Genomic DNA, 21,750 nt, shown 5'->3' with positions numbered 1-21,750 from the left:
ATTTTAACTCATTTTTTAAGTCATCTAACAGATTTTAACTCAGTACTCAGTGCTGTGTCAAAACTATATGCAGCATCACTTTAATTAATTTTTGGTTATTTTGTTTGAATAATTTAAATCATTTAAGGAAAATAAAAACATACCTTAAACATCTGCAGCAATTCTGATTTCCCAGACAAGTTAATGCCTTCTTGGCTGCGTGGGAAAATTAGCTTTTTTTTTTAAAAACACAAAGAATGTATTTTGGTAAAAGAAAAAGACAGCAAAATTGACATTCACTGCAATAGGGGGGGGGGGGGGGGGGGAAGAACTCGTGCTACATTCCCAGGCAAACAATAAAAAGTGAGGAAAGTAATCTAAAAAAGAAAGTGTAGAATATGTACAGATAGGCAAGAGCAGATCAACAACCATGCATATCAAACAATCTGATGCGTTTCTTCACTGTCAAATACCAAACGTGGGAAATGAAAAGGTAACATGAAGAGTGTAAAGGATCAGGGTTAATAAATATAGAATAAAATCTTTATTTTGTTTTCTATTTTGGAAGGCTAAAACGAACAATGTTCTGCAGCATATTTCATCTTGTTTCTGAATTAGTTGAAGCTGAATTAGTTGAAGTAAAAATTCAACCAATCAAGTCTGTTTTGCCTTTGTCTTTGAATACCATTTCCCTGTCTTTTCTCCTTACTTCCCAAGTATCAATCTTTCTCTCTTTTGAACAAACAAATCATTTGTACGACATGTCCGAGATGATCAAAAATCTTAATCTCACAATCAAATCTGGTGTTGGGAATGCAGAGAAAATCAAATTTAGAATACAGCTAGCAATATCTGACAAATTCCCAATAGTTGTTATTTGGTGCCACTGAATTCCTTTCATCATTATCAAATTGGTGTTTCCGCAAATTCACAAGATTGCAGTCTGCAACACCTGATTGCACTCATTGTATGTGATATTCATAAACTGCACAGAGGAAAGGTGATCAGTTTCGTAACATTAGATTCAATTCATTCACATCATTAAGCCAACTATTGTGTAACAGCCAACAATTGTTTGGCAGTGAACAGCTCATCAAGGTCATTTATCATTGGGATTTATCATGTGCTGATCATAAATTGTAACTATTTTCACTTTTTCCATTATAAAGACAAGCAAAAATATTGCAAAGTTTTGTGATCAATATACGATGGTTCCCACTGACCTCTTGTACAACTACCTCACACGAGACCTAACTCGTACAATTGGTATCAAATGACAGCAAGGACTTTTGGTTATTAAATTAATTTTTCTGACCTCATGAAATGTGAGTCTAGTTCAATTCATATAGCATTTCCACATCTGTACAGTATATTCACTTTCAAATTCAGGATTCAATTCTGGAAGAGGTAGAAATTCCTAACCCAATTTCTTATCATTGATTCTCCCCACCACCCCTCTTCATATGTCAAACAACACTTGTGGAACATACACTGATTACTGGAAATCTTCTTTAACCTTACGTTATTTGGTCTTTCTAAACAAGCATCTCCCAATGTTCTAATGTCGATCCATCAACATTACCCTGGTTGCCCAGAGCAGTGAGTTTGTCCAGCCATGGGCAATTCTTGCACTTGTGCACTTCATCAATAATTTCAGTTGCTGATCTCAGTGGGGAAGCAACGGGATCATTATAAATGGGCTCGGCATTCCTGAGCTTGGAAGCGAATAAAAAAATACTGCATCATCCTGGTCTAATCATGTTTCTTTTTGATAGATAAGCACCAAAGGACCGAGCATTAATCCCATGGGCCAACTATTGCAGACAAGTTTTGTACACTTAACAGCATCAGAATTTCAGTAGTGAAACTTATGTTCATCTGTTTGAATATTGCATCCTTGTCAATCATTAAATATATCTGTTGACGTCTACTTAAAACCACTCCTAAAAAAATATATAATGCAGATTACCATACTTCTAATTGTACAAAGAGGAAGGGGAAATATCAGCACATCTACAAATGCATGGGGCAATGACATGCTTAGAAATATTTCATCTTTACAATGGTACATTGCTTCTACAAACATCTGGTTTAAGTTGTATGGAAAACAGGGGAGTGAGGGGGACGGAAAAAGGAAAAGGTCTACACAGTCGCAACATGCAATGATGCAAGTAGGGAGTGCTTTTCCACTATTAGGGTTCAGCTACATGAAGCAATGCAGAAGGAAGACCTGCATTGCAATCAGCTAAATCATACCTAACACTGAAGTGCTTGAAACGGTGACTGAGAGCATAAAATGGGAAAGGGTTCCATTTCCCAGCACTATTATAGAAAACAAAGAAAACATAAATTCAGAAAATAACATGGCTTTGCTGGCATTATTGATAGGAACTGAGAATGCTGGAGAAATATTAAATCCCATAATAACTATGTCAAGAGGTCATACATCAACAACAACAATAACTTGCATTTATATAGTGCCTTCACATAAGGTAGCTTCTCAGAGCGTTTATCAGTGATGGAGCCCGACACCGAGCTAGGGGAGGTGACCATAGGTACGGTCGAAGAGGAAAGTCTTAAGGTGTGATCTGAAAATGGTCTACACCAGGAAGGGAGAAGGCGGAGAGTTTGAGAGAGAGTTTCTGAGTTTCAGGGAGTCGTGGCTGAAGGCATGGTGCCAATGGTGGAACAGAGGGGAAGAGGGACGTGCAGGCGGCCTGATCCAGTCGAGCGGGGGTGGTGGGTGGTGGTGTTGGGAATAAGGAGGTCAGCGAGGCAGGAAGGTGCCAGGATTTGTAGACGAGGGTGAGGAACCTGTGCTGTTGGATTTTGTGGATAGTGGGGCTGGGAAGGCTGGCAAGGAGGACATTTGAATAGTCGAGGCGTGAGGTGACAAAGACGTGGACGAGGGTTTCAGCTCTGTCAGGTGTGAGTTACGGTCAGAGGGGGGCAATGTGATGGAAGTGGGAGAAAGCGGACCTTTTTAGGGACTGGATGTGGGATAGGAAGGAAAACCAGACACCTAGATTACGTACAGGTTCAGTAAGTCTTAGGGATAGGCCAGAGAGGTTAAGGAGGCCAAAGCCACAGGAAAGAAGACATTGACATAAGCCAAGGAGTATCGCTTTCTATCTTCTTGACATTCAGCTGCAGGAAATTTGTGCCTTTATGTCTGACAAACAAGCTCACAGATCAGCGGATCTGGTGTCACAGCTGGAGGATTATATCCTCTCCTCTTGATGCCACCATCTTCCATCCTGGTCTTGCTCAGTATAAATAAAATTTTAGCCCCAAATGACCACATAACAAATATGAAAATAAGATTATGCTTAATTAGGTTATAAATACACTTGTGCCAGCCTTTGGCATTAGGTCATGTGAACATACCACAAATCAAGATTAGCGTTTTTTTATTAAAATTAGCTGCATAAACACGTAATTCCAGTTGCTCAGGTCTTTGTTTCCAGTCATACGCTTCCATCACTACAAGAACAATACGGATATTGCTACTAACTTTGAACTGAAGAATTCATAATAAAATGCATCAGCTAATAATAACTTTATCACACAACATTTAATTATTTATCCCTATAATAAAAAAATTCTCATTCATTTTTCCGCAATCAGAAGGAGGGGCAGTTTACACTGAAGACTTCAATTTGACTGCCAACAATACCACTTTATAGTCGGTCCACAGCAGGTGCATTAAAAACAGTATGGCCTCAATATTGTCCAGTTCTGCAAGGATTCCCATCCAGCAACCTGACTAAGAACACGTAAAGCACTCAACTAAAGCTAGAGAGCGCGAGTGTTAAGCAGTCTATAGCTGGAATTTCCAAGTTAGAAACTAACTGCTTGAGGATACCAGACATTGCAGTCTACTTATACACACACCTCATATCAAACAAGGATCTGCTTTTATTTCTCTTTTATGTGTTTGAGTTCATTTAAATGTAGTTTTGAAGATAAAAACAAGACTTTCAAATATGTACTAATCTCATTTAAAAGAGAAAAAAGGATGTGAAAGCTAATATCAAGAAAACACTTACCAAACCGACTCCTTATTCTTTCCACAGCCATAGATCCAGTTACTGGTGTCCTGTCAATTAAAAAAATCCAGTGTTTGTGTCAGTCATTCCCAATTCACTGGACTTGTATGAGATGTTGAACTGAGGCACAAAAGTATGCTTATGTAAAAGACAAACTTGGCTGCCGCGTTTCGCCCACAAAATATACAATCAATTAACTTTTTAGTATATTCTGTGAAGCGCTTGGAGACATCTCAAAGAGGTGATAAGGCATTATATCAAATGCAAGGATTATTATTATTTACCAAGTTTAAGCATATCCAAACCAAACTGAAAATTCTATGTATACCACCTATGCATGGAGGTAGTTTGTTGGAATGGAATGCATTCTCTGGAGAGACGCATCCTGCTTGCCTAATTCCAGAAAGTATTAGACGAATGTTGGCAGGGGCCAACGGTTGAGGACCGCAGAGTGTTTGTTGGGGAACTGCTGGAATCTTGGCAACACAATGTTAGAATCAAAGCAATCCTCTTTATCCATTTTTATGCATCATCAAGGGTTATTAAATCATACTTTAGTAAATAGCTGCTGGTAGATCTCTGTGTGATGTTCAAAGCCAAACAATAAATTAATAACCATTCGATTAAAAATATAGATGTTCCCAGCCAAGACTTATTTTTCTGAATCGATTACAGAACACTTAGATGTAATTTACTTTTCTTACAGCAGAGAAGATGCATTCTTATGCAAAATTTATCATTGTTGAATTTTTGATCAAAAAGGTTGGTTTCCTTACCAAGTTCATATTTCGACAATAAAGATTATTATCTGATTCTCCCTCAGTTGGAAGTGGTAAAAGGAAATATTTTGCCTCGGGGTCCTGTGCAGAAAACTGAAACAAATTTTTGCTGATATAATTTCAAAGACAAACAGATCAGAAATGTTGCTGAAGTTCCAAAATGTAGCATTCAGTACCTGTGGACTGGTGTAAGTCCATCGGTTTGTTTTTATTTCTGTCCACCTGGAAAGTGAACCTATAATAAAAACATAAGCACATTTAAAATTTTTTTAACAAGTTTACCAAATCCCTCATTTAAAACAATAATAATCCAAGCATTTGATATAGCGCCTTATCACGTCTTTGAGACGTCTCAAAGCACTTCACAGAATGTACTGTAAAGTGTATACTGTATATTTCTGTGGGCGAAACTGGGCAGCCAATTGCGCACAGCAGTGTCCCACAAACAATTGTGGAGTGAAGAGACCAATTTATTATTATGTTTTTGAAGGAATTAGTACCCATGGAAAAGCGATCCGCCAATTGACTAATAACCGGGTTCCTACTTGCTGCTAGGTAAATAGAGGTGTGTGGAGTCAGGAAACTTGCCCATCGTTTCGTCCTACCAAGAATCAAACCCAGGTCTCTTGCACGTGAGGCGAGTGCTCTGACCAATGAGCGGCAGGAATAGTAAGCTTCAAACCTGAGATTGTGACTGAAGACTCGGGCTTATTCTTAGAGGCTTTCAGTGAGTAGCTGACAAAACGATTGTGAAGAACAGACATCCTCTGGCTCGGATCAGTAGTTATCTGAATATAAACAAATCCGCAAACCATCAGCAAGCTGGAACTTATTTTTAAACAAAAAAATTTAAGGTATATTTAGCAGCTAAGACATTGTCTGAAAACAAATCATCACTATTCAAACAGTCATTTTGTTGTTGTTGCTGAATTTTACTTTAGATTTTTATGAATACAAAAGTCTGTTATACAGCAGAGTTTTGAATTCCTCAACTCCGTGGTCAAAATGATTTCAGTAAAATGAATCAAGTACTGAGGCAACACCAATCTAGTTCAACTCTGCAGCCAGCACACCTTTGGGAATGAATCTTCTTTCAAATCTCATCCAATCGGTTTACTGAAACTATGGCTTTTTCAGAGGGAGTTTTGCTTCTTGCTACCTTCCATCTAAAGATGGTTGAAGCACAATGAGACTCAGGAGAGGGGTGGGGGTAGCAATTTTTTTTCACTAATCTTCCGCTTTCACTAAAGTAGCGTTACATTCATTTGATGAGTTCACTATTAAATAATCTATGAAGTTCATGTGATTATCAGGTGGCAAGTTTTTTTTGTTTCATTTCACACAACTGTTTATTCTAGGCTTTGAAAATTATTAGCAACCTCAATTAATGAATGTTATAGTGAATAAATGCTTTTTACATTAAATTAAGTCAACCTGATGTGTTCGAGGATCAATAAGATCAAAGAAAGCTCTGATAGTGGCCAGCACCAGTTCTTTACACCTGAAAAGTAGACACAGACAAGAAAGAAAGTGACGTGCTTTATTTACTTCACACACAATATTAATGCTCAAAACTCTAGCAAGTTATGTTTTATCTGCATAGTATAAACAGCTAGAAATTCCTTCTAGAATTGCACAAATGACAACAGCCTCCATTACTTTGCCCAAGTGACCAATCTTCATGAGAACACTCTTGCACCCAGAGCCCAACAAGATCGGCTGCTTTGCTCATATCTAAACGGTCTCATAAACGATATTCAGATTTTGCTGATGTTCAGTGTAACATACGTTATTGAAGTTTTGATAATAAACTGACTTGCTGAATCTTTAAGACTAACATTTGTCCTTATACTCCTTCATACTCACCAAACTATGCAAAGATGATCTGTCGAGAGCCATGCCATTGGAACTGCTGATGTCTGAGTGGAATAAAAAAAACTGCTAAGAACATTTGGATGTAATTTGAGACATTGTGAAATATTTCTCTCATTTTAATACTGTAATGTTGCATATTTTCCTGTCCGGAAGGCTTGAACCAAGACTCTTGCTCCATAACCAGTCAGCTCGGACTTTTGGTAGCACCTCCCACCTCTGTATCAGAAACTTGTGGCTTCAAGACCGGCAGCTTTGAGGTCATGGTCCAGGCTCAGGCTGACACCCCCATAACAAATGCTGTGTGAGAGCTCAATCAAGTGAAGTGGAGGAAATGCTCTGTACTCACTAGCTACATGCACATTACTAAAGTATTTGCATTTCCAATCCAACATAGGATATTTTAAAACCAACTCCAGACATAGGATCAAAATCACTCTCAGATGATTGGAAAGCCACAGCAGCAAAATGTAAGAGCAGAAACGCTGCATTCCAACTGAAGCATTATTTTCCACAAGTCAGCAAAGTAGTATTCCTGCAGTCAACTCTACTAAATAGCCATGCAATGGCATTCCTTTAGTTTTCGAATATTTCAATTAAATGTAATAAATTACTGATTTAGAAAATGTGCTGATGCCATTGCTTACTGCTTTTACATCGTACTGAGGTACATTCCCCCTAATTTGTCCCCCACCCCAACCAATCACCAACTTAATGTATTGCAAACAACATTTTGGGAGCTAGTTACTTAGTAAGTGTTTTACCAAAGTCCTTTCATAACAAGGAAGCAAATTAATAAATAATAATCCTTCCTTTTCGTTTCACGTCTTTCACATCAGGAGGAGACCTCAAAGTGCTTCACATGATATATTGTAAAGTGTAGTGACTGTGAAATTTATGTAACAATTATAACTGCAAATGGAGAAAAAATATTACCACAACGTTTAGAGTATGATTATAAGCGTCCAGGCTTGGCACAACAGTCAGACCTGACCGGACTTGATAATCACGGAAACCGCCACCCACAGAAAGAATGGTGACGTTTCTCAAGTCTTTTTCATTGAGAATCCAGTAACTGTTTACAGCGGTGTAAAAGTCTGCAGAGAAAAACAATTTATTTAATTCAAGTTTGATTTAACAAATTTGATTAAGCCTGCTCAGCGGGCTCCGACTTGCGTCACATCCCCCGCCTCGCCCGCCTTACCATTGGCAGATGGGCCTTCAGCCACTCTGCCCCTGCCCTCTGAAACTCTGTGCTGCACTACCTTCACCTCGCCCCCTCCGATGCCTCCTTCAAAAACCCCCTCAAGACCCTCTTATTCGACTGTGCCTTCGGTCACCCTACTTCTCCCCCTGCCCTCCACCCTCCCCGATCCCAAACCCTAGCTCAGGTCCTAAACACTGATTGCCCAGCGCCTTAGGATGTCCTCCTGACGTGAAAGGCGCTATACAAATGTTATACTTGTTGTTAAAACGTCAGTGGTCAATGCCAGTGTGTCAATTGGATGCAGCACTGATCTAACAATATAGGGAGTAAAACCATGTAAAAATAGTGGATTTCAGGGAACCGTTCCCATTCCCATATTTATTGGTGTAATTCCTGTTGTGATGGCAGCACTACCTACTACCAACATAAACTTTGCCTAAGTAATAGATACTTGAGTAATGTAAACAACAACAACAAAATTACATTTGTAAAGCGCCTTTCAGGATGGGAGGACGTCCTTCGGTGCTGGACAGACAAAGATACGGACCACTGTCGGCTTCCAGACTTACCTGTGAGGTAGCTGTCTAGAGGCAGGACTGGTGCAATGTGAGGTGTTGCTTGAGTTATAATAAGACTGATCAGTGTTGGGTCAAAGTTGCGTAAAGTGAACAGTGCTCTAGCTATAATGCCACCCATTGAATGACCAACAATAGCAACACTGTGAGGGGGAACCTTTCGACTCTGTGGATGGAAACAAATAAAAAAGGTGCAAACTAAATATCTTGTCCATATCTCCTTCAAAAAATAAAACAATATTAAACTCTTCTGGGTGATATAATGCACTGTGAATCTTTTCAGCCAAGCTCAAACTGAAAAAATGAGCAAAGTTAAATGGAGTTGCACATTTCAGTCTATTGATAAAACGTTTCGAAAACTGCTTTGGAAAACAAAATTGAAAATTTAATCTTGGTAGAGTACATTAAAATACTTAGGTTGAAGTAGAACTCATCCACGTACTAAAATGTATCACTTGAACTTTAACCAGAGAAAGTTAATCTACAAAAATTCTTCAATGCACCTGTATGTAAGAGATTGAATATCACAAGAAAGGCAATTCAGAGAGGGATAAACATGGTGGTATTGTATTTGACAAGCTTTTTCAGGTTACCAAGCTTGAAACTTATTTTTCTATTGACTGACTGTTAAGTTGAATTTTCCAACCGTACTAAAACATTTGCTATGGTGCGCTGAGGATGCTGTACAGTCCATGCATGTATTAATTGTTCTAGACCTATTTCCATAAACTAGTTTACAGGCCCATTTTAAGCCAACTTACTGTACAAAAAAAAAACTTGGGGAGTTAATCTAGCATTGGTACAGTAAAAGTCATCATCGCACGAAAGATTTGTTTTTGTTGTTTGGTGAATTTCTGCTCAAAAATTGGAGAGGGGCACCAATTGTAGGGAATGGAATGTGTGCATATTTTTCCCTCAGCGACAGTATCAAACACAGGTACTAAAGTGAGCTGTATCACAAATGCGAAGCAGAATAAACTTTCTTCTCTAACATACCTGAACACATAACTCAGAAGATCATCCATACTGGCCAAGTGGAATATTTTTACTTCAGGACAAATTACGAGCAATTCAGACTTGAGTAGCTCTTCAGGCCCTAGAAAAACTAGTTTCTTTGCCCCGAAAGTAACCTCACATCACACTACAAAGCTGGCATTAATTCACAAACCCCAAGAATGTTGAATATTTCTTCAAATTACAAGAACAACTATGGAACAACCCAAGTACACACAGTTCAATAACTGGTCTTCACATATTGACTTTCTCAAGGACACCAACCGCTATGTCAGTCTGATCTTGTTTGAAGGGTCACTAACACAAATTGTCATGAACAGTTTCCATGCCGATGACCTGAGCACATGTACTCCAAATCTGAGCCCATGGCTTGCTGTAATCATTTGTACTTTTTTGATTTGGATGGTACATGTTTTTTTTAAATGATGTTTTCCACAAATGTCCTTACAAAATACTACAATATCAATAAAGTTAGAATTTTTTTTAAAATGACATCAATTGATTTCAGAGTGTTATTTCAGTAAAAGACATTTTGCTTCTGGATCCAAATTTAAAGTCACTCAAAACGTTTTGCTAAATTAGCATTATTTTGGTTGAGACAGGAAGGAAAGAGTCTCTGAATGAGGGAAGATTGATTCGTGTGGAGCATAAATACCTGCATGGAATGGTTGGGCTGAGTTTCTCTGCTGTACATTCTTTGTAAATTAATTCTCACAAATTTCAAGCTTGTTTCATGGATCTTCCCAATTAAGAAGTGTATAAGAATCTGGTTTACTACAAAGTAAATAATGCGGATGCGGGATAACACCTCATAAATGTTATGAAAGGCAAATCTTGGCCCTTACCTTGTAAAGGTTAAGAATGACCTTTGTACATGCACGTACAAACTTTGTTTGCTTCTCCAGGCTACCGCCATAAAGTGCAACCAGTTCTTCATTAAAGTCAACGCTAAAAAAATCGAAGTGGTATTTGTAATACATATTTTGAGCTTTCCTCAGTGCAACAGATCCCAGTGAACGAACTGAAAGGCAAACACAAAAGGGTTTATTAGCAAACAAAATTCTAATTAATAATAATAATCCTTGCATTTGATATACCGCCTTATCATGTCTTCAAAGCACTTCACAGAATGTACTGTAAAGTGAATGGACTGTATATTCTGTGGGCAAAACACGGTAGCCATTTGTGCACAGCAGTGTCCTTCAAACAGTCGTGGATTGAGTGACCAAATAATTATTATTTATTAGTTTTTTTGCTTAATATGTATTTTCTAAAGGGTAATCTGCTGAGCAATGGTGAAATCTACATTCTCTTCCTGCCTTTTACAATGCTACAGTTCTCAGCCAGACAAGTGCTATTTTTGTCCAGGGAATGTGGTTGTTTGCATCAATATAAATTAGTATAAGGAACCCCCCAAAAATACAAGCTTTACCCTCGATTTGGTGCGTTCTAATGCTCAGTTTGGTTGTATGCACGCTGTCCATACTTGCTTCTTAAACAAATTAAACAAGCATGACTCATTTACATATTCCATGCATCATTCAATCTGAGTCCTTTTGAGCAGAGATAAAAGTACTATCAGGCAGTATTTTTTAATGTAAAATCATACCTTGTTTATAACTCCCAGCATTTCCAGGAAGAAACAGGACAGGGATTCCTGTGACTTTTAGTTTCTTGCTTTCTTCAGCATAATCGCCTTCTCCGTAAAGGTACAAGCCATAACTTGGATATTTACTGGCTATCTTCTTAGGAAGCTTGATTCTCTAGTCACAAAGAGAGAGAAAAAAAATAATCGCTATGTGTGTATAATCCAACTCCTCCTGAAAAATCTCTTCAAATTAAGACAACAAACACAACCAGTGACTGATAAAAGTTCCTCTTCTAGGTAGTCTGGGGATGACAGACCGAGCTGGGCACTGAAGGGATATGGAGAGTGGGAAAATAGGATGAAAAATAAAAGATTGTCATGATCTAATAAAACAGCAAAACAGACCAAATGCTTGATAGTGTTCATTCACAAAAGGTGGTTACTATTGGTAAAACCCAACAATAGGTCTCCTGTAATTAGAATTTACTGTATTCTCTCGTCTATAAAACCAATCGCACTTCCAGAATCACTTGATAAATGTATTGGTTTGGGTTTAGCAGACTAATGTTAAAGGAGAAAGATGACCAGAAGGGCAGTCAAAGAGGTGGGTCTCGAGATGGACCTCAAATGAGATGAGGGAGAGAGCGAGTCAGAGGGACCTGGAATGGAGTTCCACGGAGTGGGGGCAGGAAGGCCATGGAAAGCTCGGCCGCTGAAGATGCTGCAAGAAACACGTTTGCTATAGTTACAACCGACTCTTAATTTGTATCGGCGCAATAGGGCTCCCTCCCTCCCTCGCAGAGCGTATCGGGGGGGGCTTCTATAATAATAATCCTCGCATTTGATATAGCGCTTTTCACGTCGTCCGGACGGCTCACAGCGCTTCACAGGATAGACCGTAAAGTGTATGCTGTATATTTCTGTGGGCGAAGCGCGGCATCCATCCCAATTGCGCACAAACAGTGGTGGGTTGAAGTGACCAAATTGATTATTGTTTTTTTTCTCTGGGATTATTATCAGGCGTGTGCGGAGTAAGGAAACTTGCCCGAGGTTTCGCCCCCACCGGGGATCGAACCCAGGTCTCTCGCTTGCGAGGCGAGCGCTCTGACCGCTGAGCTGCAGGACATATATAATACACACACACATATATATATATACATAAAAAAAATACATAATTCTGCAAATATAATAGCATAGATTTTTATACATTGGGCAGATTCTATAAAGTCATAATAACAGTATTCGATATTAATATGTAATGACACAACACATCACATAATAAATGTGTACATAAATATATGTGTATTGAACGTCGTGTGTCGCCCACAAAATCAGACACGTCGATTCACACGACAGTGTGTAGTATATTAAATGCGAGGATTATTGTGGCAGAATATAGATATATAATAATATAATATAATATAATAATAGTGAAACCGGTCCTGGTTCGCTGTCGGGGTTTAACACAGTAAAGCCCTCAGTAACCGGGGCCCGGGGTGGGGGGGTCACAGAGGCCCGGGGGGGGGGGGGGGGGAGAGTTACAGAGGCCCGGGGGGGGGGGGGGGTCACAGAGGCCCGGGGGGGGGGGGGGGGGTTACAGAGGCCGGGGGGGGGGGCGCTGGGTTTAACGTGTGTGACCGGGGTTCGTGAGAGGATTCGGGGACACACACTCCCTCTCCCTCCCTCCCTCCCGCCCTCAGGCCGCGGCCGCTCACCAGGTACTCCGGGCTCTCGAACATGTAGGTCATACTGCACCGGTTCTCCTCGTACACGAACAGCACGTCCCACGTCCCGAGAGCCACCAACAGCAAACAGGCGGCCTCCACCGGCCCCGGGAGGCGCTTCATCCTCTGCAGCCGAGAAGCCCCGCGCGACCGCGGGGGGAGCGGCCAAATTCCTCCCCACACCCCACCCACCAACCAACCAATCAAGGAGCGGGAGGCGGGGCCGCGCCTCCCCCTCGACGTGAGGAAGGAAGAGGGGAGGAGACTCTGTGATTGACAGGACAGCCGCCCACTCACGCGAGCGAGCGCTCATCCATCGGGGAGGTGGGGTGGGCTTCAGCCAATCAGATGCCGGCACGGCAGGTGGGCGGGACTACTCCGTCATTTCGCCCCTCCCCCCCAGCAGGCGGGGGGGCGGGGGGGGCGGGGCCTGGGACCTGCTGCCCATTCTCGTGAGTGAAGGCTCGAAGTCTGCACTGTTACCTGGTGTGGGATGGCCTGGTTACTGTCCCGGGATAGGGGAGGGGAGGGGGCTAAGCGGGGGTGGGTGGGGGGGGTGGGTGGCCTTTCGCGTTGAACTCGCTCCAAGGTGACATTGAGCAGCGGAATCGGAGAATAATAATAGTAATAATCCTTGCATTTGACGTAATGCCTTATCAAGTCTTCGAGACATCTCAAAGCGCTTCACAGAATGTACTGTAAAGTGAATTGACTGTATATTTTGTGGGCAAAATGCGTCAGCCAATTGCACACGGCAGCGTCCCTCAAACAGTCACGGATTGAGTGACCAAATTCCTTTTATTTATTTTTTTGAGGGATGCGCCAATCGACTAACGACCAGGTTCCTACTTACTGTTCGGGAAACCCGAGGCGTGTGGTGTAAGGAAAGTTACCCACCGTTTCGCCAAACCGGGATCGAACCCTGGTCTCACTTGCATGGCAAGTGTTCTAAACCACTGAGGTACAAGACTCCACAAATCCAGTTCCTGAGTCAGGTGGGTCTTATTTTTTTGTCCAGGGCACTGCTGATCCAATATATTGGCAGGACTTGGAAGGACAGACCAGTTGCTGGAGCAGGGATGCTATCCACTCTGCTCCTGTTAACCATGTAAGCCAAAGCCCTGAGGATAGAATGGTCCAAGCTGGACAAGCAGTGAGTGGCAAGGCTTGCAAGGCAGCGTTCTCACTGGCAAGCAATGCTGTTTTAAGATGGTTTAAACGGTACCCCAACTCACACTCCGGGGTCCCCGAATCTTAATTTATGCTAACCTGAGCCTGATGCTCTGGGATTAACTAGAACTGCCTCACTCGTTTGCTAATATTTTCAACCTTTCTATCCAGTCAATCAGGTTTTTTTTAATAAAACAATAGATGCTGTAAAGTAAGATTAGGTTCATGCATTAAATATAAATGATGAACTGCTTCTCATTTCAAGCTCATAAAGATTCAATACTGAAATATAAATTTGCACTAAGCTACTGCAGTGGAGGATAAAGATATATTAGGACAGGTTATTCAAAATATTTAGTTGTTAGGAGCTGGGAAGGTTATGGGCACCAACTGGACACCTAAGTATCTGTAAACCTTTTGAGACGATTCATCATTATAAACACCATATCAAATGCAGGGATTGTTATATTTTCCTAATGATTGGACATTCAAGAATAATAACAGAATGGAGCCAATTCAGGAAGCATTTTCAAGAAAGACAAATCATGCAAGATTACTGCATCAGCCTCTGTACCCTTTATTTTCATAAAAATACACAGCATCTGAATGCTTTTTACAAAAAGTAGTTTACAAGCAGGTACTTCTTTACATCACTGAAGCATTCAGTAGTTCACAAAAGTACATTAGCAAAATGTGCTCGAGGTCCAGACAAGAATTAGATCGATTCTGATTTACTTCATACACTTTGAAAGTTTTGAAGTACATCAAAAAGCCATAAAAGCTTCGTACCACCTTCTACTTAACAGTAGAAATGTGACCAAATACATTAAACTGCCATAGATTACTGATTCTAGCATACAAGTTCATTTTTCACTAGATTGTTACACATTCACTGCATAAAACGGAATAACACTGTCACTGTATCATGATACCATACTATACCATACAAGACATATTGCACATGCTAAAGCATAGTAGACAAGACTACCAAATGGAAGATATAGGCTTTTAATAGACAGACCACTGCATAAGCTTTCACAAAATTGTTTTCATGGTTTTAACACACTGTCAGATTGTCTAATTTTTAAATGCCCTTTTCCAAATAATACCGATTTACGACTAGCAAAGTCTTTTCCAAGCAAGACTTTACTTCAAAGCATGTTACAGCACTGCAACAAAAATCCATACGATGGTTTTAATGAACAAACCACTCTTCATTCAGATGCTTTTGGACCTTTAAAAGAAAATTTTACATTCAATGTAGGTTTAAAAACAAATTGACTTTATTGCTTGGATATTACTGTATTAGCAAAATGCTACAAGATATTTGGAAACCATCTGGAATATATTCTTGGGCATAAAGGCACTCTAACTATTTTATAATGGAACAAAAATCGTATTCAAACGATTTGCTACAAAGATTGCCAATCACAATGTAATGGATCTTAAAGTTCCAGTATCTCTTTTGCTGGGTCTCTATGCCTATATTTGAAACTATAAAAAGTTTAAAAGTACATCAATACCTGCCTAAATTTATGTAATCAAAAATGTATTCATTTTGTATTCCATTGATTCACCTAACAGACCTGCTTTCAAAATGAAGTGTATTAAAAACAGCCACAGTACAAAGAAATTACTAGCTGAGTCCATTTCAGTAAATGAAACAGGCAAGCAGATAGATCTGAAAAGTGATGCTGCAGCTTTCATTTAATAAAGCTTGTTAATGAAACACTTATTTTCTCTATGTGCTACCATTACTTTTGGCCTATTCCCTTTCATTTCAGTGCTTTAATATGATATGGTAAGCATTGCTGTAAAGCAATTTCATATCAGAGGTCTCTATACTGGAATTTAACTTTGTGGAACGATTCCATACAGTACTACTGGAATAGCAAGATAATTAAGGTTCCATGAAAGTTCTTCAGTGCTTGTAATCAAATCAATGAGGTTGCAGTATCAGCTCTGTCATTGTACAGAGCAATAAAAGTACTCACACAAGGTTTTTGTACATAACTCTGAAAATTTATTCTACAAACCTAATAATATCTGAACTTGCTAATGTGAAACGCAATTTATTTTGTATCTCAAATACTGCATTGTTTTCAGTAACAGACCACATCAACGTCACTGCAAAAATAGTACATTATAAATTGACAACTAAAAAAGGCTTCAATTTTGGAGGAACAAAAACAGCAACAGTCCCAATCTGCGGCGCGTTTGGTCCATTTGGCGTAGCTGGCCAGACATAAAAATAATTTGTCATTCCACCTGCTGTGTCCCTGTCACAGGTGAAAGAATGGGTCCATTTAACACATAAGCTTTGGCAGATGAAGCAGACTTTATCACAACTTTTCTTGGTGGCAGTTACTCTGTCTCTCTTCATCCTACAGGTGGGTAGATTCCAACAAAATTGCTGTGCATTGTTAAAGGCTGCCAATGAGGCTGTATAAAAAGGTAAGAATACCACACTGCTCGATGGAACACTAACCTACACCTGCTGGTACATTTAAAATGAAGGATGTCACAGGTTTTTTGGAATCTAAGGATTCCTTACATTTTCCACAGCAGTCTGGAACAGTTCATTCACCACAGATCAGTAGTTAACGGCTCAGGTGTATAGTTAGTCCCTAGCAACTCTATAACCATAAATTTTCTGAAGTGCAAATACATGTTTCTTTGTGCTGATTTGAAAAGGTTATTCTATTCTCTCATCAGTACGTATATACCAATACTCCTAGTTTTCTGCTTTCCCGCTAAAAATCTGTAAGAAAAAGTGCCTTTTAAATAAGTGCTTTTTAATATGCAGTACTTGATCAATTTGCAATCTTTAATTTGTGTAAGCCTTAGGCTTTTACCAATGCATGTCAATCTTTCTAACATCGATCAGAAAGTCTCAGAGTCTGAATCGTTGTCATCTTCTTCCTGACACCCATCCACTTCTCCTGCACTATTATACAACGGTTCAGTGAGAGAATTAATGTTGCTACCCGTATTAGGGGAATCATAGGACAGCTGTGCGTTCAAATTGTCATTTTTTATTAGGCTGATGCTGAAGGATGTCATTGTACTGGGAGGACAGAAAGGCATCATGGTAGCCAAAATGAGTGCCAGACAGTCAGCCACATCTTTGTTAGGAGCACAAGCCAGGGCTGGGGTGTGACCTGGGCATAAAAGCAGACAAGGGAATGGTTAGTATAGAAGTTTTACGCAAAACCAAAAAGGGAGGTAAGACAGCAAACAACACATTCAATTCAATACAATGTCAGCTTTTACTGTTCAAGTCATGCCAACAAGATACAAGTGTTTCCAGTCAGACTTGGAAGTGTTATTGTATTAAACCTGTGTTAGTTTAGTATTATCTCAACATAAATAGAGGAGCAAACGTTAGTAGGAATTCAATGCATACTTACCATTTTCATCCACAGCAATAACACTTGCCCCTTTGCTCAGCAAATCTTGAACAACTTTTTTAAGTCCATTTCGTGCAGCTATATGAAGAGGTCTGAAAGTATATATTTAATGCAAAAATGCACATCAAAATATCAAGAGGTGTACTTAGTAAGAATGACTAGTCACAAAAACATCTTCAATCCTTCCTCTCTATAAAAATAGTTACCAATTTATCACTTTTGAAGGTAGTTTGATGAGTATGATAACCTTGGGGATTTTCACACAATCAATATTAAACAATATTAACAAGAGACAGGCTATAATGTGGTCATACCACTTTACACTTTGAGATCTCTTGATGATGTGAAAAGGCACTTTATCAAATGAAAGGATTATTATATTAAAAATTCATCTAAGGAAAGACTAGCCACATTTTTACCTCCTCCAATGTTCACGCATGATTTATTTGCTAGTTTTCCACATCTTGGAACCAAATGAAAACTAAAAGCAATGACCATGATACTCTACCAATAGAATTTTCTACCCAAAGATTCACATGTGCAGTTGAACTCAGATACAGGCAGAACAAATGGGATTAACCATTTTTAAGTGTTAATTTTTTCAATGGAATATTTTTATTGCACTTTTTTTGCAAACAGACATCCGGTTTCTCTCTCTGGTGCGAAATTGCCACAATCACCCAAACTGTTTTGTAACGTGTTCTGGGTGCAAAGCTACGAACTACCATTACTTACGTTTGTAATGCATTATTTGTTGCATTAATAAGGCTCACGTCATCTATCTTCTCAAGGGCCAACAAGGCACATTTTTCATGACCCTGGCAGAACGGATACAAGTCATAACATTAAGTCGCAGATGTACTTTAGACATTCAATAGAAGTATTAATATTGTACTAACTAGAATTGTAACAAGTCTTGATCATTTAACATGGTTTTGACACTCGTATACTGTATTGAAAGTCGAAGTGTCAATTTCTGTTTCTCCAAACAGTTTTACTTCCTTACACATTTCTCACTTACTGTAGCTCTACAGAACTGAGAGTTCAAATGAATTGGCTACGTGTCCAGCAAGTACAATCATCAACCACCAAAATCAGGTTGCTCCATCTTTAAGCTTTACTCTCAGATTTTCTTGCTAATGTTTTATTGCTGCCAGTGCTCCATAATTGTTCCCTTATTTTAATCAATTGTACAGACATTGGATAAAAGACTGAATTTCTGTGCAAAATCCTTGCATTCCTTGCAATTCGTCATGATTTATCTTTTCCAGTGACATAATTTCTCTTAGATTTGTCAGTAATCGAGAGGAATGATATTTGTAAGTGCGATATTGGACAGATGTAGTGCTGATCCACAGGAAGCTTTGCATTAATTGGATTGCTGTAAACGGGTAATGTGTTTACTGTGAGTATACAGTTTTTATCTTATTCGTTCAATTAAGATCACATTTCAGTTTTTAATACTTCTTTCTTTGTAAAAGATCAATACAGCACGTATTTTGAGAAACACTCAAGCGTAGAACAATTTATATGGCTTATCCTGAATGTTCCATTAATTATATGTATAACTGTGACATGATCACCTGTTTTCACCATTGTAAATCAGTATTACATTTCACTTGTGTAAAGAGCAGATAGTAAATCTTACTTTGCTACAAGCCAAGTGAAGAACTGTATTCTTGTTGTGGTCTTTTAGAGTTAAATCAGCCTTTGCACTGTTTACCAGGATCTCTGAAATAGAAAAATAGTAAATTGGTTAGGAATAAATTTATAAATCTCTGACTGCAGCAATAATAAATATCCTTAAAACTTCATACTATCCAATCTTAAGTCTTAAGCAGGGTCTCTTGAGCTGATCTGGCTCCAAGGTGACATGCCTGGCAACGAAATGTCAGAATCGAGCCATCCATCTGTGGTGGTCTTGGTAATCTGGTTCTTGTCCCAGACGGGTCCTAGGACACTGCTGATGACAGCACAGATTGCACTGTGCATATCCTGACTGATTGGCAAGACCTGGAATGGCAGACTAGTCAGTGGGGGCAGGGACTCACCGCACTCAGAGCTTTGGCTTGCAGGGGTAACACAAGCTAATGGGTAGGGTGTTCCTAGCTGGAAAAGCAGTGGGAAAGCTTGCCAGACAGAAATATCAATGTCAAGCTATGTGGTTTTAGCTGGTTAGACTCCAGCTGTACCTCAACGCACACTCTAGGGCCTCCAAGCCTTGGCTCTTGCCAACTTTCCGGAATTAGTTAAGTAGGGTGCGTCCCTCCAGGGAGAAAGTGGGCATTCCATTCCAACAATCTATCTCTGGGTTTTCCATGTATAGGTGGGATGCATGGAAATCTCAACTTAGTTTGGATACTCGTAAGCATGATGATGGGTTTCTGCATGTGTCAGACATCCGGCAAGCATTTAAATGGGGAGTTTGAGCAAAGAGGAAGATTGTCATATTGGCACCAATGTTAGAAACAATTTTCTCTCCATCAATTGCCCCCTTGCTGCGTTTGCCAGCTCATTCTCAACCAAACCACTGTGCATATCAATATCAATGTTCAGGATTGGAGACACAACATACCTACAGCTCCACATTGTCCATTTTCAGCTGCCATCATTAATGGAGTTTTCCCTGAATTGTCAATAGGATTCACTTGAGAGTTACGACTTAACAGCAACTGCAAGCACTCTATATGATCTGTAAAAGCAGCTGCATGAAGAGGAGTTCTAAAAATACAACAGCAGAGAAAGTTTTTTCAACAATTTGAATGACTTTTTTTGCATCTAATCAAACATTAAAAGATATTGTAACGCTGCAAGTCTTCAAGGCAAATTAAAAGTTTGCATGTAATGAAAAGAACACAGACAGCTTGCATTTTGGCCAAAGAGTTATAACAGCTTAATCGCAGAACTGTGTTGAGACCATCAATGTACGTATCTGCATTTATTGTATACCATGCAATTCAACATGTACTGCATTGAACCAAGATCTGAGAGAATACACATTTTTAAAAAATGTTAAAAGGCAAGATATTTCATATTTAAGTACTTCAAATTGCATTAACTTATCTTAATGCAATTTCTCCCACAAAACAGTCACTACGTTTACAGTATATTCTGTGAAGCGCTTTGAGACGTCTCTGATGTGATAAGGCAAATACAAGGATTAGTATTTTATTTACCTTCCTTTGGCATCTCTGGAATCAACAATTGTGGCACCTAAAGCTTCTATTAACATTTCTGCACAATTTTCATGGTCATTTATTCTATAAGCAAAAAAAAACAAAGCTGCATCAGTCACTGTACAGTTCACTGCTGGTTCAACACACGTTATTTGTAGTTCTTTTATACCACCTCCTTTACCGTTTCAACTGGTAGTTCAAGCAATCCCATTTTCAGAATAAAACTATGTACAATGTATAAAAAAATCTGAACCTATTGACCACTGGAGGGCATATGTTTATTTTATTGAAGTGCATGTTGTAAATTCAGCAGCTCCCCCAGTAGAGGGCATTCTACATAGTCAGCAGCAATGTTATACATAACACAATCAATTTGAACCCTGCCCCTATCTTTTCTTTTAGGACTGTGCCATGGAATCTTTAACGTTCACCTGAACAGGTAGATAGGACCCCAGTTTTAACATCTCATCTGATGGACAGCACCTCTGACAACAGAGAGCTCACCAACCATTGCACTGAAGTTTCAGCCGAAAGTCCTGCCATGGAGTTTGAACTCAACCATTTGACTTACGTGAAAATGCTATACTCAATGAGCCATGCTGACACCTAACTTATTATCCCAGAATCAAACTGAATAAAAAAGGTTCCAATCTGCGCATCTTGTCCTTGTCCCTTCATGCAATATTAGGAAAACTTAGAAACAGAGTACTTGGCTTATGGAACATTTGACTTACATAGCACAGTGCAAAGGAGTAAAAGGAGTACCCTCGAATTTCCGAAATTCCTTTTGATCCAGTAGTACCTCTAAGCAATTTTCATGACCTAACAAAACAAATATCTCAGATTTTAAATCCAACAGGAGAAAGGCATGGAGCCAAATTATGAAACTAAATCTTTAGACTATCCCTATGATTTACTGCAAGTTATTCTCCACAAAAGCTGCAGAACGTGATACAAAGTGTACACTTTCTACAAATATTATTTAATACAAGACAGCTAAATCCTAAAAAACATGGGAAATTGTAGATCCTTCAGATGTGTTAAAAAAATGAGTGATCACAGTGCAAGTTACGTAATTTATATTAGAGACAACATTTATAGTTGTTTATATAGTGCCCTTCACTTGTAGGATAATGTCTCAGGAGCGCTTCACAATGATTGAGTTGGAGGCCAAATAAGGTGGAAGAAAGAGGTGGTGGGGGGGGGG

General features: G+C 39.4%; 2 protein-coding genes across 8 annotated transcripts in view; both read right to left on the bottom strand.

Moving 5' to 3' along the window:
- The window catches only part of pgap1 (post-GPI attachment to proteins inositol deacylase 1), a 32,802-nt gene extending 19,827 nt beyond the window's left edge, over positions 1-12,975 (bottom strand). For 2 of the 3 annotated variants that reach the window (XM_042336158.1, XM_042336160.1), the window contains exons 1-13: positions 12,779-12,975; positions 11,085-11,238; positions 10,321-10,496; positions 8,456-8,627; positions 7,616-7,776; positions 6,674-6,726; positions 6,242-6,308; positions 5,490-5,595; positions 4,984-5,042; positions 4,805-4,900; positions 4,029-4,078; positions 2,236-2,301; positions 144-195 (exon numbers count right to left, since the gene is read on the bottom strand). In XM_042336158.1, coding sequence (XP_042192092.1) covers positions 144-195; positions 2,236-2,301; positions 4,029-4,078; positions 4,805-4,900; positions 4,984-5,042; positions 5,490-5,595; positions 6,242-6,308; positions 6,674-6,726; positions 7,616-7,776; positions 8,456-8,627; positions 10,321-10,496; positions 11,085-11,238; positions 12,779-12,910 — 1,344 coding nt within the window. In that variant the 5' untranslated portion in view covers positions 12,911-12,975. The remainder of the gene's footprint in view (positions 1-143; positions 196-2,235; positions 2,302-4,028; positions 4,079-4,804; positions 4,901-4,983; positions 5,043-5,489; positions 5,596-6,241; positions 6,309-6,673; positions 6,727-7,615; positions 7,777-8,455; positions 8,628-10,320; positions 10,497-11,084; positions 11,239-12,778) is intronic. The other variant, XM_042336159.1, reaches the window with a different exon arrangement.
- A 1,535-nt stretch (positions 12,976-14,510) lies between these two features.
- Positions 14,511-21,750, bottom strand: part of LOC103176554 (serine/threonine-protein phosphatase 6 regulatory ankyrin repeat subunit B) — a 63,440-nt gene continuing 56,200 nt past the window's right edge. For 3 of the 5 annotated variants that reach the window (XM_042336134.1, XM_042336135.1, XM_042336136.1), the window contains 7 exons: positions 21,278-21,365; positions 20,544-20,627; positions 19,943-20,088; positions 19,016-19,098; positions 18,103-18,185; positions 17,368-17,459; positions 14,511-17,118 (listed from right to left, as the gene is read on the bottom strand). In XM_042336134.1, coding sequence (XP_042192068.1) covers positions 16,841-17,118; positions 17,368-17,459; positions 18,103-18,185; positions 19,016-19,098; positions 19,943-20,088; positions 20,544-20,627; positions 21,278-21,365 — 854 coding nt within the window. In that variant the 3' untranslated portion in view covers positions 14,511-16,840. The remainder of the gene's footprint in view (positions 17,119-17,367; positions 17,460-18,102; positions 18,186-19,015; positions 19,099-19,942; positions 20,089-20,543; positions 20,628-21,277; positions 21,366-21,750) is intronic. The other 2 variants (XM_042336138.1, XM_042336137.1) reach the window with 2 other exon arrangements.

Source organism: Callorhinchus milii, unplaced genomic scaffold (assembly GCF_018977255.1).
Source record: "Callorhinchus milii isolate IMCB2004 unplaced genomic scaffold, IMCB_Cmil_1.0 Scaffold6, whole genome shotgun sequence".
NCBI lineage: Eukaryota > Metazoa > Chordata > Chondrichthyes > Chimaeriformes > Callorhinchidae > Callorhinchus > Callorhinchus milii.
The sequence above is the reverse complement of the archived record's forward strand: the minus strand, read 5'-3'. Positions and strand labels throughout refer to the sequence as shown.